Source organism: Hylaeus volcanicus, chromosome 5 (assembly GCF_026283585.1).
Source record: "Hylaeus volcanicus isolate JK05 chromosome 5, UHH_iyHylVolc1.0_haploid, whole genome shotgun sequence".
Classification (NCBI taxonomy): domain Eukaryota; kingdom Metazoa; phylum Arthropoda; class Insecta; order Hymenoptera; family Colletidae; genus Hylaeus; species Hylaeus volcanicus.
The window spans coordinates 25,300,919-25,314,985 of record NC_071980.1 but is presented as its reverse complement, the minus strand read 5'-3'; the positions used below and the strand labels follow the sequence as shown (position 1 = coordinate 25,314,985).

At 29.7% G+C, this 14,067-nt stretch overlaps 3 protein-coding genes and 1 pseudogene across 6 annotated transcripts; all 4 read left to right on the top strand.

Moving 5' to 3' along the window:
* Window positions 1-368: 368 nt before the first annotated feature.
* Window positions 369-3,541, top strand: LOC128877040 (uncharacterized). Of its 4 annotated transcripts, none has more exons than XM_054123981.1 (4): window positions 369-810; window positions 1,434-1,613; window positions 1,807-1,988; window positions 2,049-3,541. In XM_054123981.1, the coding sequence occupies exons 1-4, from the start codon at window positions 790-792 to the stop codon at window positions 3,178-3,180; spliced, it is 1,515 nt and encodes a 504-aa protein (XP_053979956.1). In that variant the 5' UTR covers window positions 369-789; the 3' UTR covers window positions 3,181-3,541. The 4 variants fall into 4 exon arrangements, with proteins under 4 accessions (XP_053979956.1, XP_053979957.1, XP_053979960.1 ...); XM_054123982.1 differs by having other exon boundaries at window positions 369-1,055; XM_054123985.1 differs by lacking the exon at window positions 1,434-1,613 and having other exon boundaries at window positions 369-1,055.
* A 465-nt stretch (window positions 3,542-4,006) lies between these two features.
* LOC128877042 (eukaryotic initiation factor 4A-I) lies at window positions 4,007-8,412 on the top strand. The gene is made up of 8 exons (XM_054123988.1): window positions 4,007-4,167; window positions 5,107-5,224; window positions 5,427-5,574; window positions 5,645-5,754; window positions 5,835-6,110; window positions 6,255-6,706; window positions 6,825-7,018; window positions 8,119-8,412. The coding sequence occupies exons 1-7, from the start codon at window positions 4,145-4,147 to the stop codon at window positions 6,967-6,969; spliced, it is 1,272 nt and encodes a 423-aa protein (XP_053979963.1). The 5' UTR covers window positions 4,007-4,144; the 3' UTR covers window positions 6,970-7,018; window positions 8,119-8,412.
* A 138-nt stretch (window positions 8,413-8,550) lies between these two features.
* On the top strand, window positions 8,551-13,415 carry LOC128877043 (bifunctional peptidase and arginyl-hydroxylase JMJD5). The gene is made up of 8 exons (XM_054123989.1): window positions 8,551-10,150; window positions 11,059-11,198; window positions 11,548-11,692; window positions 11,771-11,939; window positions 12,039-12,203; window positions 12,301-12,518; window positions 12,597-12,749; window positions 12,933-13,415. The coding sequence occupies exons 1-8, from the start codon at window positions 10,142-10,144 to the stop codon at window positions 13,188-13,190; spliced, it is 1,257 nt and encodes a 418-aa protein (XP_053979964.1). The 5' UTR covers window positions 8,551-10,141; the 3' UTR covers window positions 13,191-13,415.
* Window positions 13,416-13,613: 198 nt separating this feature from the next.
* The window catches only part of LOC128877046 (ankyrin-2-like), a 35,077-nt pseudogene continuing 34,623 nt past the window's right edge, over window positions 13,614-14,067 (top strand).

Here is a 14,067-nt window from a genome sequence, read left to right as displayed (position 1 = left end):
TACTCTGTCGGTAATGTAGAGTGCTCGGTCGATAATGCAGATTGCTCTGTCGGTAATGTAGAGTGCTCGGTCGATAATGCAGATTCATATACATTAACTAGAAATTATTTCATACTTTTCACTGTACCGTTTTTGAAGTCGGTTAAATTTTTTTTCCAAAAAATTATTTTATTGCGTTAAAATTTGTTTGAAATTATTCAACAAAAATATTATAGAAAAGGAAGGAAATATAATCAATTTAATCCATTTCTATTTTATCTCTGCAATGTTGACAATTAAATACAATATTACCTGTTATGTGTTACCAGAAATTTCAGTCGAAATTCCGAACGTTGAAATAGCAATTCGAACCGTCGTGTCATGGCGTCGCAACTGCGCGAATCGATTACGTAGAATCCTTAACATACAAGAACACAAATTTAAAATCAAGTTTGCGATTAATATATATTTGTACCCTATCTGAGGAACAAATCAATGTGAATAATCTCGAAAAAGACGATAGTCTAACGCGAGAAGACATATTGCCGCAATACGAGTTGATATACAGGGTGCCTCAAAAATGTTGTAACACCTTGTAAGGGATGGTTCGGGGGGTGATTTGAAACAACTTTTTCCTTAGCGAAAATGTTGTCCGAGGCTTCGTTGAGGAGAAAAGGAGAAAAGGAGAAAGGAATTTAAGCATACAAAATGTGGATATTTACTTCTTGAAAGCATTGCGCATTTAAAAAAGGAACGCATGCGTGATGTGTTAATGAATATCAAAAAAAAATCCCACTAAACATCAAAATAATGGACGAATCAGAATCAAATGTTGGTTTTTATCAATTTCCACACATTATAATCGCACTGATGTTTCCATTTTTTATCACTGCAAAAATTTCTAACCTCTTTTAACTATCCGTACATAATTTCTGTAATGAAACTACATCGAATTTAACAAAGAATATAGTTGATAATATCACGATAAGTGTTTCCGGTTTATAAGTTTTTTAAACAGTTCACAAAGTTTAACTATAAACTGCGCCTAATCCAGACTACATATTCAATATTCCACAGTAAATATAAAATTTATTTCTATAAAGTTATATTTACAAGATGAGACCTACATTGACCTACGACTGTTAACATTTCATTTTTGAAACTTTTGAATTTTTATATGTACAAAAATTACCAGTATGTGAATATGATATTTTATACAAACTGTTACAGCTGTATTAGAATAAAGAGTGAATACAAAAAATATAATTATTCATTATTTCTATAATTATTATATTGAATAATTACAACATTATATTATTATTGTATTTTGCATTTACAAGTGTTTGTTATTTCCTGTAAAAATATTTTGCTTCTCAAAATGAAATCTTGTAATACAATATAATAGATGTTTATTAATGGTTAATATAAACTAAAATTTCATTTCACAATTTTAGATAAAAATGCGAGGTATTAAAAGAATATTTGTTTTTTGCATATTAACAACAATTTTACCAGTAATACTTCTTGTAACACCCTTATATTTACGTCACCATTTCTATGCTAATGTAGCATACACTGTAACCGAATCTGATATTTTGGAAATCACTGATAAAATTTCTACAATATTTTGTTCTGTAAGTCTAGTTAATAGGAATGAGTATTTATTATGTAATTAATATTATTACATATTTAATTGCATAATTAAAATATTATATTTGATATAAATGAAATACTCTTTTTGTTTTAGATGATGCAATAGTTAGAGTTAAAAAAGTTATGTATATGCAATTTTTGAAATATAAATTAATACTGTTATCATTTATACAGGAACATACTTTACAAATGAATAGAACATTTAACGCATTTCAAATGTCACAAAATCCAGAAAGAACTCCGTATAAAAAACATATACGTCTTAAAAAGAGTATGACTTTACCAGATGATACGTTAGAATATTGGGGATTTTATCTTCTAGAAGGATCAAGCGTAGCACTTTCTGTTTGTTCAAGGTATTTGTTGCTAGTTCTTATAATACTAATTGTTTTCATATTTAACGAATGTTTATACAGGTTTCAAGGAGCTTCTATACTACTCGTAAAAGGAGAGCATAATTTACGAACTTGCGGTATGTTGGAACACAATAACAATGAGCAAATTGTAGAAAATGTGTTTTTGCCAGAAGCAGAACGTCAAGTTAAAGTAATGTTTAAAACCAATTTTGAAGAAGCTATTTCTAACAATAGCATTGTTCAAGTTAACAAAAATATATTACATAATGTAGAAGATAAATTGTTGGAAAATGTTACTGTAGGAGATACTGATATAGACATTATGTATGCTGATACACATATAAAAAATAAAGAGATTCATAAAGAGGATCAAAATAATTATGTTGCTCAACAAAATAAAGGATCATTGGAAGAAAAAATTGTATATACTGCAAGAAAATTGAGGCACCCCAAACAAAAGCAATATAGAAAATTTATGAAAGAAAATAGAAAAAATTTATTGCAATCTTTGAAAAAAGAACAGGACTGGGATGTACAAGAAAGAAAATTCAATTTAAAAATAGCCGATGAAGATAACATTAAACAAAAACTAAAAATGGACGATAAAGTGTTAAACAAAAAAATTAAAAGAAGCCTGGAACTTGTTGAAGCACCACTCCTACTCGATCAAGGCATTAAACATGGTGGAAATGCTATTCAAAATATAACAAATGCCAATGACGATTCTTCTATATCTAGCTTTGAAAATGAGTTACTTAGATGTTATGGTGGTTCAATTCTAGTGGCACAGGAATTTGCACCTTCTGAACAATGCATTAATATCACGTATTTACTTAATGGAAAACATATGCAAACAATTCAAAACATTGAACAAAGTGGTTATTATTATTATATTTTTTACAGTGATAATGATATTGTATCGAACGATGTACATGCGATATTTGATATTTATAAACCAATTTTACAATTTGAAAATGTAACAAAGTCTTGTACAAATCAAACAAAATGTTCTTTTCCAGTAGATTTATTATCTTCTCACAAAGTAATAGTTGAAGTACCCACTATGGATGGTATAGAATACAGAATAGACGATGTTGGTTTACTCTTATCAATCTGTCACCCACGCATGGAAGTATATATATTTTTTCCTATAGCAGTATTATTCTGTATTCTTACTTGTGCTTTTATGTAATTCTATTTTAATATAAGAAGAGATTGCATTTATCACATACTATGTATGCAAGAAACAAATGTAAAATATCATATGTACATATATTCTATGAGATAATGTAGAATGTTTTGTAGAATATGTATAATATTGTAGAATAATAATATATATTTGACCAATTTTGTACTTATAAGGCATAAGGTATTGATAGAAGTTATGATACAATAATGACCATTTTATGATTGAATTCAAGTATGCTTAATTACATTCCATGGTCTAAATTTTAATAATTTAGACTTAGCATATCTTGCTTTTTAAAATTATAGATCAGTTATATTTATGTACATATAATTAAAGAATAAAATGTTATATTTCTTACATAGATTATTAGAGTTATTTTACGTTTAGATTTCCCTACTGAATTAAAATGTATAAATAAATGTTTTTTAACATTTACATCTATTAAAAAGCATAAAATAAACATTTTTAAATTTGCACAAAATACTTCAAATACATTTCTATACAACATTGTACGGAATCACGTGTTATAGTAATGCAAGAAATAAAAAGGAGAGGTATGAACATCGTTACTAGAGTACAGAAACGTACAGATTAATTCAAGAGAATTAAAAGTAGAAATAAACGTTTGGCCATGCTCAATTATGTGTTTGCATTTGCCTCACACACCCCACTAAAAACTCGCAAAGGATTATGGGTAATTGACGCACTTCCCTTATGCGCAATAACCATTTTTAAAGGGAAATATCGTGAAACTCAACGAATTACGAGAAAGTGGACGCATACGTGTAAAAGCTTGTAACCTGAAGTCTTTGATTACCGTTTTTAGTGCATCTAACGAGTCGAATTATTTGGATAGGTTACTGAAATTTTCAAAACCGTTCGCAGCGCCATAGTGTGGCACTTACTAGAATATTCCTTGTGACGCAATAGGAACTCGTCCTTTCCGTCGACCTACCGTGAGTGAAACATGTCGCATACGTTTGAGCGAAGGTAAGTTCAGTTTTTCACATGTAATCGCTAAAAATGTTTGCTTTCTCGTGTTTTGCAAATTCTTCGTTTACCTTGTGTTTCTCCAAATCTCTTGTAGTGCAAAATCGAACGTTTACAGTCAACGGTATATTCTTAAAAAATAGTGCCGAAATCGACGACTGCATGGACATGAGACTGACAACATGGCGTGCATTCGTTTTTGTCACATTGTTCGAAGAACTAAAATCAATCCTCGTGTCTCTATAAACATTTATAATTTCTGTGTTGTTATGACGTAGTTTCCAGAATTAATTGTTTATTAAATATCCAGGCCAAATGTATTTCAATTTTGATTAAAAAAAAAAAACAGCACATTACTCCGACTTGCAAACACGTTTTATTTTATAGATTGGAAATTACGTAATAAAAGATGAATTTTTATAGAAATTCCGCGAGAGAAACAAAACGAAAATGTGGAACTTGAAATACCGTACGAAATTCTCAATGTAGATCTTTCTCTTTAATTGAAACGCGCCTTACCCGTTCAGGCATCCTTTCGCGTGAGTCACTGTCAATGCATGTATCAAATCGTCGATGAATTCATTATCATACCTCTTTAACGGTTTCTCATACGGAGCACACGGTTATGCCCATAAAAAATTATTTGTTATTAAATTAAAACTAGAAATATTTTGATGTTAAGTACACTAGAAATTTTATAATGATGAATTATATCTTTCAAGGTCGTTGACGTGATAATAATTTTTATTTGATAGAATTCTGCCTTTGTTGTGACATTGCAGGCATGTACAATGCATAAATAAGCAATAAAGATTTAAATAGCAATGTACTTTTATTAGAAGAGTAGAATATGATCAGTAAAATATAAATTATATACTTTATCGTTAAATATTATGAAATATTTCAAAATTGTATTGCTTTATTTTATTTACATTCCAGAAGCGATGACGAATGGCAAGAGGACTCCAAAAATGGTCCTAGTGAAAGTGAAGAGTTGTCGCATGATGGCCCTTCCGGCATGGATCCGGATGGGATCATTGAGTCCAACTGGGAAGTTGTAAGTAAATTTTGTGTTCTGATTAAACAAAATGTAGATGGTTTACAATTTTTGTTTTAATTATCAATGTTTACTGCTTCTATACTTTATTTGAAAAGAAAGTAGTGTTTCTGATCACAAACAATAATACAACTATGTTGAATGGTAATCTTTGATTCGCCTAATGCATTGCACTTGATGAATTTCTTTGTATTTAAATTAGGTCGTAGACAACTTTGATGAAATGCACTTAAAGGAAGAGTTACTGCGTGGTATTTACGCCTATGGCTTTGAAAAACCATCTGCTATTCAGCAACGTGCCATTCTTCCGTGTATAAAAGGACATGATGTAATTGCACAAGCACAATCAGGTATAAAAATTGAAGAATACATTTCTTTTTAAGGAAAAGCTTAACTCCTAATCCATGTAATGTTTAATAGGAACTGGGAAGACTGCTACATTTTCCATTTCCATTCTACAACAAATTGATACCAGTCTCAAGGAATGTCAAGCCTTGATCCTAGCGCCGACTCGCGAACTTGCTCAACAGGTACATAGTTATCCATTTGTAGAAATAGTTGGTACCTATATAAAGCAAATGAAGTTTCATCCAAGGTATTTCGTTTCTAGATTCAAAAAGTTGTTATCGCTTTGGGAGATTTTATGCACGCAGAATGCCACGCGTGCATTGGCGGTACCAATGTACGTGAAGATATGCGGAAATTGGATCAAGGTGTTCACATAGTAGTCGGTACACCGGGTAGAGTTTACGATATGATTAGTCGACGAGCATTGCGGGCCACCGGTATCAAACTGTTTGTACTGGACGAGGCCGACGAAATGCTCTCTCGTGGTTTCAAGGATCAAATTCACGATGTATTCAAATTATTACCTCACGAAGTGCAGGTACGAAGAATTCGTAACCCAATATTTGACTTCAGCAATGAAACTTGGTTTCTAACGAAGTAATCTCGAAATATAAAACATACTTACATACTTACAACTTACTTAAAGTTTCATGATATAATGTAAGAAATCTTTACTTTTCAGGTCATACTGTTGTCTGCTACCATGCCATCAGATGTCTTGGACGTATCAACATGTTTCATGCGAAATCCGATTCGTATTTTGGTTAAAAGGGAAGAGCTCACGTTGGAGGGTATTAAACAGTTCTTCATCTATGTCGAACGCGAAGATTGGAAATTTGAGACTCTTTGCGACTTATACGATACCTTGAGTATTACGCAGGCAGTTATTTTCTGCAATACCCGGCGCAAAGTAGATTGGTTAACGGAGAATATGCACAGCAAGGACTTTACGGTCTCCGCCATGCATGGAGATATGGAACAAAAGGAACGAGACCTCATCATGAGACAGTTCAGAACCGGATCATCTCGTGTCCTCATAACTACTGACTTATTAGCACGTGGTATCGACGTTCAACAGGTCTCACTCGTCATCAACTATGATTTACCTTCCAATCGTGAAAATTACATTCACAGGTGAGTGTGCCATTATTTTAAATGTATCATGATACTTGACAATTACTGTTAAGAAACAATAACTATCATTAAATGTAATGTACCCGTAGAAATAAAAATGCTTTGAATTGTGTTACAGAATCGGACGAGGTGGTCGTTTCGGCCGCAAAGGAGTGGCTATTAACTTCGTAACTGAGGACGACAAACGGGCCTTGAAGGATATTGAACATTTCTATAACACTATGATTCTTGAAATGCCATTGAATGTCGCAGATTTAATTTAAATCTGGCTATTGGCTATAATTCATTATAATTAAAAAAAAAGAAATAAAAGTAAGTGAAATACGGAGCTCTCAGCTGATCTCTCATGGTGTGTGAGTATATATAGAGTGAGTTGGTGAACTATAATCGCTTATGTAAACGCGATTTACCAAAATATTCCAACGTTCTCATCTCAATTTCATTCTATAACAGTAGATTACAGGAATAGTTATTTGCTACACTAGAGAAATTAATACTATTACATTATAATTAATACATTTATCATTACGGATACTACTATACCACTATTTCTACCACTATTGCTTTTATTGTTATTACCGTTACTGGTGTATACTCTTACGCTTTTTTCTCATTCTATATTTATTATTACTCCTTTATCCCGCTATTTCTACTATAGAACTATCGATATTCGCTGATAACCCTATCACTATAACTATAAATACCGAAATTGCTGTAATTTCAGATTAGTAGCATTAATATTACATTAATAATACAATCTTTGTGGTTATTACTAGTGCAAGGCGATAAAGAAAAAAGCGTGAAGCGAGGGATTTCAGCCAATACGTTTCTTTACCTCTTGCTCTCCCAAAGTCGGAAATTTTATATTGTCTAGATGCACCCACTATTTTATTATCCCCCGTGTCGTAATTTTGTTATGAATTTCAAGTCTTTTATTTTGACTCATCTCATTTCACCTACTTTGCTGCGCGCCTTCTTCAATTGGATGATTCATTTCATATTCCGTAGTCCTTCAACGCTTCTTCAACCGCGATTACAACGTGTTTGTCTAGGCAGAGGTTTAGTTGGGTATTGGAAGGGGTACTTTAATCACAAACGTTGTCGAAGGAGATGTACATTCAAACTTAGATGATATGAATTTGTGTATATCCCAAATCCCAAGTACATACCTTCATTAAGAAATAAAGTGTTTGACCTTTTAATTGTGGTTTTTGTTATTACATTCATTAATTATGCTCGATGTCAAATACATATTACTGTAATTTCATAATGATAACCCGAAGAAATAAACCAAAAAATGGTATACAAACTAATGCATTAAATTATCATCACCAGATCAGATCGGAAACAAGTTATACGAACTGCACATGTTATCGAGGAAGTTCTCACAGTTTCTTTATTTGTATTTACAGGCAATTTTGAGCGGTCCAGAAATGAAGGAGATATTTTCGAAAATAATTACCAAATTGCATGATTCGGTCTAGAAGTTTTATAAATCAATTAAGTTTCTAATTTCTTCTAATTGGTGGGTTAATAATAATAATCAATTTATTTATATGCTTGCATAAATTATTCTGAATGATTATGGAACATTTCGTATAATTTTATATCTTGTTAATAAAACGAACTATGAAAATACGTTTCACCTCCTTGGTGTGTATTTGTGTTTCATTGGGAATAAAATATTAGTGCTTAGTATTGTGAGATTTTTTGTGTTTGATTTTTGAAACAATATATTGAACAAACATAACTAACGGGTTCTTCGCATGTTCATTCAAGGCTTTTTGTAACTCTTAAACAAAACATCTACTTCCAAAATTATTATTAAAACTTTCCCGTAATATGTATACATTTAAAAACTGCTCGAATTTCTGAAAAATGTTTTGTAGTAAATTATGTATATATGGCAAATGATTTCTTAATGAGTGAGTCATTGCGAGACTATTTTATCTATCCATTATAAAATATGTGTGAGCGAATCAGACTCGTACAGCCGACATAACAAATGTATCATTCGCACATATTCATTACACCATTGCTTCACAAGTCTATGTTTGTTTTAAATTCGCATTTACTTACATAGGGTATTATGGATTAAATATATTGATGTACACATTATACTTTGAAATGTGAAATTTCTCTTTTAACTGAAAACGCGTTGAATAAGTATGTAACCATATTTCAAATATAATCAGTACAGTAACATTAATAATAAAGCATCATATAAAGTTAATTAATCATTTATAAGAACTATTAACCGAGATCAAAATGTTTCTGCCATGCATTTAATAGCTACAATGAATATTTGTTTGTACATGAATTTTATATAATTTATATTTTTTACTTCTGCTTTTAACATTTTTAATTTAATCGTGAACTGATAATTTCAACTTTTAGAAATTGATGTTTTCGGAATTAAAACGTGATTACACCAATTAATATCAAACCATGCAAATATTGTGCTTTATGTATATGCATTGTGTTAGTGGTAGTAAATTGCAAATTATTGTAACATTAGTGTTGTTGTGACATTACTGTTAAGTGATGTTCAAAAATTGGAATATGATAATTTATGTAAATGAAATATTACAGTGAAATCTAATTTTATCTGACTTGTCAAATAAAGTGTAAGCAAAATAACTAACTTTTCGTTTATTGATTTTTATATTTCGAATTTCATGGATGTACATTGTATTCTTTTAAATCTAGATTTAAATATCATTCAATTACACAAAGTTATGACTATAACATCTAAATTTTGTTAATATATTTTTGCAAGAGAAGTTTGGATTTTTAACGTAATTTATCATTTCTATGATTAAATAAATTTGTATCGAATATACTTTCAAAAAATACATATAATGCTGGCGAATTTGGAATGATATAAATTACAATATGTTATACAAATCAGATTTTAACTTTACAATCTTACGTCGAGTGAGACTACAAAAATATATTGACATAAAAAAAGTTGAACCACAAAGGGTTATTAGGAGACAAACATTTTTTGTATGAGATTGAACTGGATTGAACTCTTAGGGAGTGTTACCCAAAGAGTATTAGAAGAGTATTCTAATACTCTTTGGTGTTGCCAACCAGTACAGAACGTTTCAGTGCTCTCATCAGGTATAATTTAGGAGATTGGTCAAGCATTATAGTGATAGGGATTTTAAACGAATCGATTGCTTGTGGAAAGATATCCCTCTAGTGGCAATCATGGGAGATATAGGAGTTCATTGAGAATGCACAGTGAGAATAGGAACCTGAAAAATCCAAGAGTCCGCCTCTATAAAAATACCGTGTCTGTGTTTTTATGTCTCCCAAACTCAGATGCAACACTGATTTGCGTTAGTTAACCTGTTAATTTAGTTTTAAACGATGTATTTGTACATTCTACGAATTACTGTTCCATAATTACAACGAAGTGTTCAATTAATGTATCAGGTAAAAACATAATAATATATCCATACTATGTAAATAATTAGTCGTACTGTTTATACATATTAATTGAAGAATTTGTTTGTGTAAACAAAGGACAAGTATATATAAAATTGTCAATTAATATCTTTTTACAACAAGCGATTAACTAAGTAAATTAATTATTGAGATGTTAGCTTTTATCTTTTTATTGTAATTTTTGCAGGTTAGATCGAGAAAATGTATTCAATATATTGTATTTACATTTGTATAATTACTTGCTTAATAATAGTTACAAGAATATGTTTTATAATATTTTGTACTCATAAGACAGAACAAAAAACAGTTCGAGTTCATCCTGTTAAAACAGTAATAATATTAGGATCTGGTGGACACACTGCAGAAATGATACGAATTCTTCAGTGTTTAAATTTTGAAAATTACTCACCAAGAATATATGTGCACGCTGAGTCAGATACAATGAGTAGAGAAAAAGTGGAGAACTTAGAAATGAATAATACAGACTATAAAATAATGAAAATTCGTAGAAGCAGAAACATTCATCAGCCATATTATAGATCTTTCTTTTCTACTATTTATGCAACTTTAGAGTCAATTCCACTTTTATGGAGAGAATGCCCAGATTTACTTCTGTGCAATGGCCCAGGCACTTGTGTTCCCTTATGTATCATAACGTTTCTCTTTAAAGTATTCTATGTGAAACAAACTATTATAGTATTTGTTGAAAGTTTTTGCAGAGTTAAAACATTATCTTTAAGTGGGAAAATTTTGTATTATATAGCTGATTATCTATTTGTACAGTGGCCATATTTAAGCAAACCAATGTATAAGAGAACAATTTATATATGAGTAAAATAATTTTAATACATATTTTTTAACTTATTTTTTATTTATAATACCTATGTCATTTTTAGAAAATGCATAATTCCATGTGCATTTCCAAACTTATTCCATGGGACTTGATAGAAAATTCACAGAATTGTTTACCCGTGGAAATGAAAATACATTTAACAGCAATAATAACCAGATTAAAAAGCTTCAATGAAAACAAAATGTAAATATAAGTTTTTGGGTATTATAGAAATTTATTATAATGTTTAAATGCAAAAGATAATTATAAACAGAACTTTTCAATATCTCCTTTAGATTTAAGGATAAAGTGTAATATATGGAATAAAACTAAAATATGATTAATTAATAAATATAATAAACATTTTTTTCTTCTAAGATTATTTGGTACTGTTGTTAATATTGATTATTTACAGTATGTTTTTTATAGAAATAGTTTATGATTTAGTGTTTCACCTTAAATGTTATTAGTCAAAATCAAGTACCCAATTATTGTACACAGATATTTTTTTGGAAACTATAACTTCAATAATTTTCAATTTTTATCACATAAGGGATTTATCAAAAAAGTGGGTAGAAAGTTCACTAATTCTAATTGAAGCTTGCCTGGACAGAACATGGGAAATATTAAATTCAGGTTATTGGCAGTCTGTTCCAATAAACCATCGATACTGTTATTCATTATGTACAATTTTGAAGGTATTAGACACCATGTATTTTCTTAAATACATACTCCAACATACATTTTAAGAGAACAATGAATGTTACTCATTTTAGACAATATTACTGGAGTTTCAATATGACGACCATGAGGTCACAAAAAATATTAATTTATTAAAAGTAATGGTTCAAGAAATTGATAAAGGTATTTTGTTGGGAGCACCACTTCCAAATATGCCTTGTTTATTACCAACAATTGCTGCAAAGTTAAATAAATGTTGCACTTGTAAGTATGATAATAAATAATGGAATCAACATTATAAATTTACTTGTAAAACTGTTACATTATATGTTAGCACTACTATCTTTAATGTTATTTTTTTAGCAAAATCTCTGGGAACATCGACTTTAAAAGAATTGGTTATTAATTCTGAAAATCTGCTTGATTCTACACTTCCTGGATTCAGTGAAATTTGTTGCTACAATGAACCATCAATGGAGTTGTTTTATAGAGAAATATTTATGCCAAAAGTTCCAGCACTATTGAAAGGTAATATAATTTTACTAGTTTATTATTATTTTTATATTATTTATATATATTATCCATATTTACTTTAGGAATGAATGTATGTGATTTGTAACTATAGGTTGCATTAAACACTGGAAAGCTTTAGAGCGATGGCAAGATTTGAATTATTTAAGTAGCATAGCAGGCAATCGAACAGTACCTATTGAGATTGGATCACGTTATACTAATGATGATTGGACACAACAGCTTCTTAGTTTTTCTGAATTTTTACAAAAACATATATTAGAAAAACGTAATGAAGTTGGTTATTTGGCACAACATCAACTTTTTGAACAGGTAAAATTTTTTATTTTTGTTTAATTTATAATCTATTTAATAGGAATTTAAGTAATAAATATATAATAATGATTCCAGATTCCTGAACTGAAAGATGATTTTATGGTACCTGAATATTGCAGTTTTACAGATAATGATGAAGTGGAATCACCAGACATAAATGCTTGGTTTGGACCTAGTGGAACTGTTTCTCCTTTGCATTTCGATCCAAAAAATAATCTTTTATGTCAAGTATGATAATTCATTCTTTACTACATACTAAAAGTCCATAAATATGAACATTGATTACATTGAGCAATATTATTTAAAAAAAATCATTTTTTAGATATAAATTATTTTTCATTTATAGTTTCAAATATATTTGATATATGTCATGGTAATTATATAATATTATTGCATTTCGTCAACTTTTAGGTATTTGGGTATAAAAGGATCATTTTATATCATCCAAAGGATTCACCTAATTTATATCCATATGATACAAGGTTACTTAACAACACTGCACAAGTAGATCCTATGAATCCAAATTACAATACGTGGCCGAATTTTATTAAAGCTAAAGGTTTAGTTGGTTATTTGAAACCAGGGGAAATGTTGTACATTCCTCCAACATGGTGGCATCATGTGACATCCTTAACTCCAAGTTTTTCAATCAGCTTTTGGTGGGCTTAAGTGCAATATAAACATTGATTTACTTTAAAGTATTAATTTCAGTCAATATTTGTATGTAAATATTTGTATAACATGAGTTAATCCTTTATAAATATTACAATTTTATGAATATTGATTTTCAAAGTCAACTCATTATGAAGATCATTGCTTGTAAATTGTACTTTTTCACAGTATTTCACATTGTAATAAATATTGCCTATCAATAAAGACCGAAATCCCATCCTATGATATCTTAATTGAACTTTATATAATAACATAAAGTAATGGTATTTTGACTTTACAAATAAATTAATAATAACTATGAACACAGTGACTGAGTGTATAATTATATATATAAATTAAGAAATCTTATTTATTATTCTTATTTATTATACAAAGAACCAATTTTGTGTACGTCCAATAGTTAATTAATAAACAATTTAACAAATAACAATATTACCATCCTAGGCAAAAAAAATTAAACATTGTTAGGCACATTTCAAGGATTTAAATAAAGTGTGTATATGTAAATCACCAAAGCGGTTGCATTACAAAAGCGTCCATGAGAATAAAACATAATGCTATAAATAACATCTGACCTACGTTTTCAGTATGGAGTGTAGAAAATATACGTATACGTAAAGTCTGTCAAACGAAATACACAGTTTATTATTTGGGAATGACGACAGAGGAAGCATTTTCACCGATCATTAGGCTCCAGGTAATAATGTGTGCAAATAATACCACAAAGAATGTGTTGCACATTTGTGTTTGGGTTTCAATATCGTATTTTACTTAATACATTTTAAACATTTCCTTTCTATTTTGGTCACACATTAAAGTAAATAATTGTTTTATTTTTCGAAACAATGTATCACGTTAGTAATATTTAATGAAT

Bases quoted from the DNA above. Each gene is read 5' to 3' on its own strand.
- LOC128877043 (XM_054123989.1), top strand. The intron at 11,940-12,038 runs GTAAGTATGATA...TTATTTTTTTAG, and splicing joins GTTAAATAAATGTTGCACTT to CAAAATCTCTGGGAACATCG. The intron at 12,750-12,932 runs GTATGATAATTC...GTCAACTTTTAG, and splicing joins AAAATAATCTTTTATGTCAA to GTATTTGGGTATAAAAGGAT.
- LOC128877042 (XM_054123988.1), top strand. From the start codon at position 4,145: ATGTCGCATACGTTTGAGCGAAG. The intron at 5,575-5,644 runs GTATAAAAATTG...AATGTTTAATAG, and splicing joins AATTGCACAAGCACAATCAG to GAACTGGGAAGACTGCTACA. The intron at 5,755-5,834 runs GTACATAGTTAT...TTTCGTTTCTAG, and splicing joins CTCGCGAACTTGCTCAACAG to ATTCAAAAAGTTGTTATCGC.
- LOC128877040 (XM_054123981.1), top strand. From the start codon at position 790: ATGGACGAATCAGAATCAAAT. The intron at 811-1,433 runs GTTGGTTTTTAT...TCACAATTTTAG, and splicing joins TGGACGAATCAGAATCAAAT to ATAAAAATGCGAGGTATTAA. The intron at 1,989-2,048 runs GTATTTGTTGCT...ATGTTTATACAG, and splicing joins GCACTTTCTGTTTGTTCAAG to GTTTCAAGGAGCTTCTATAC.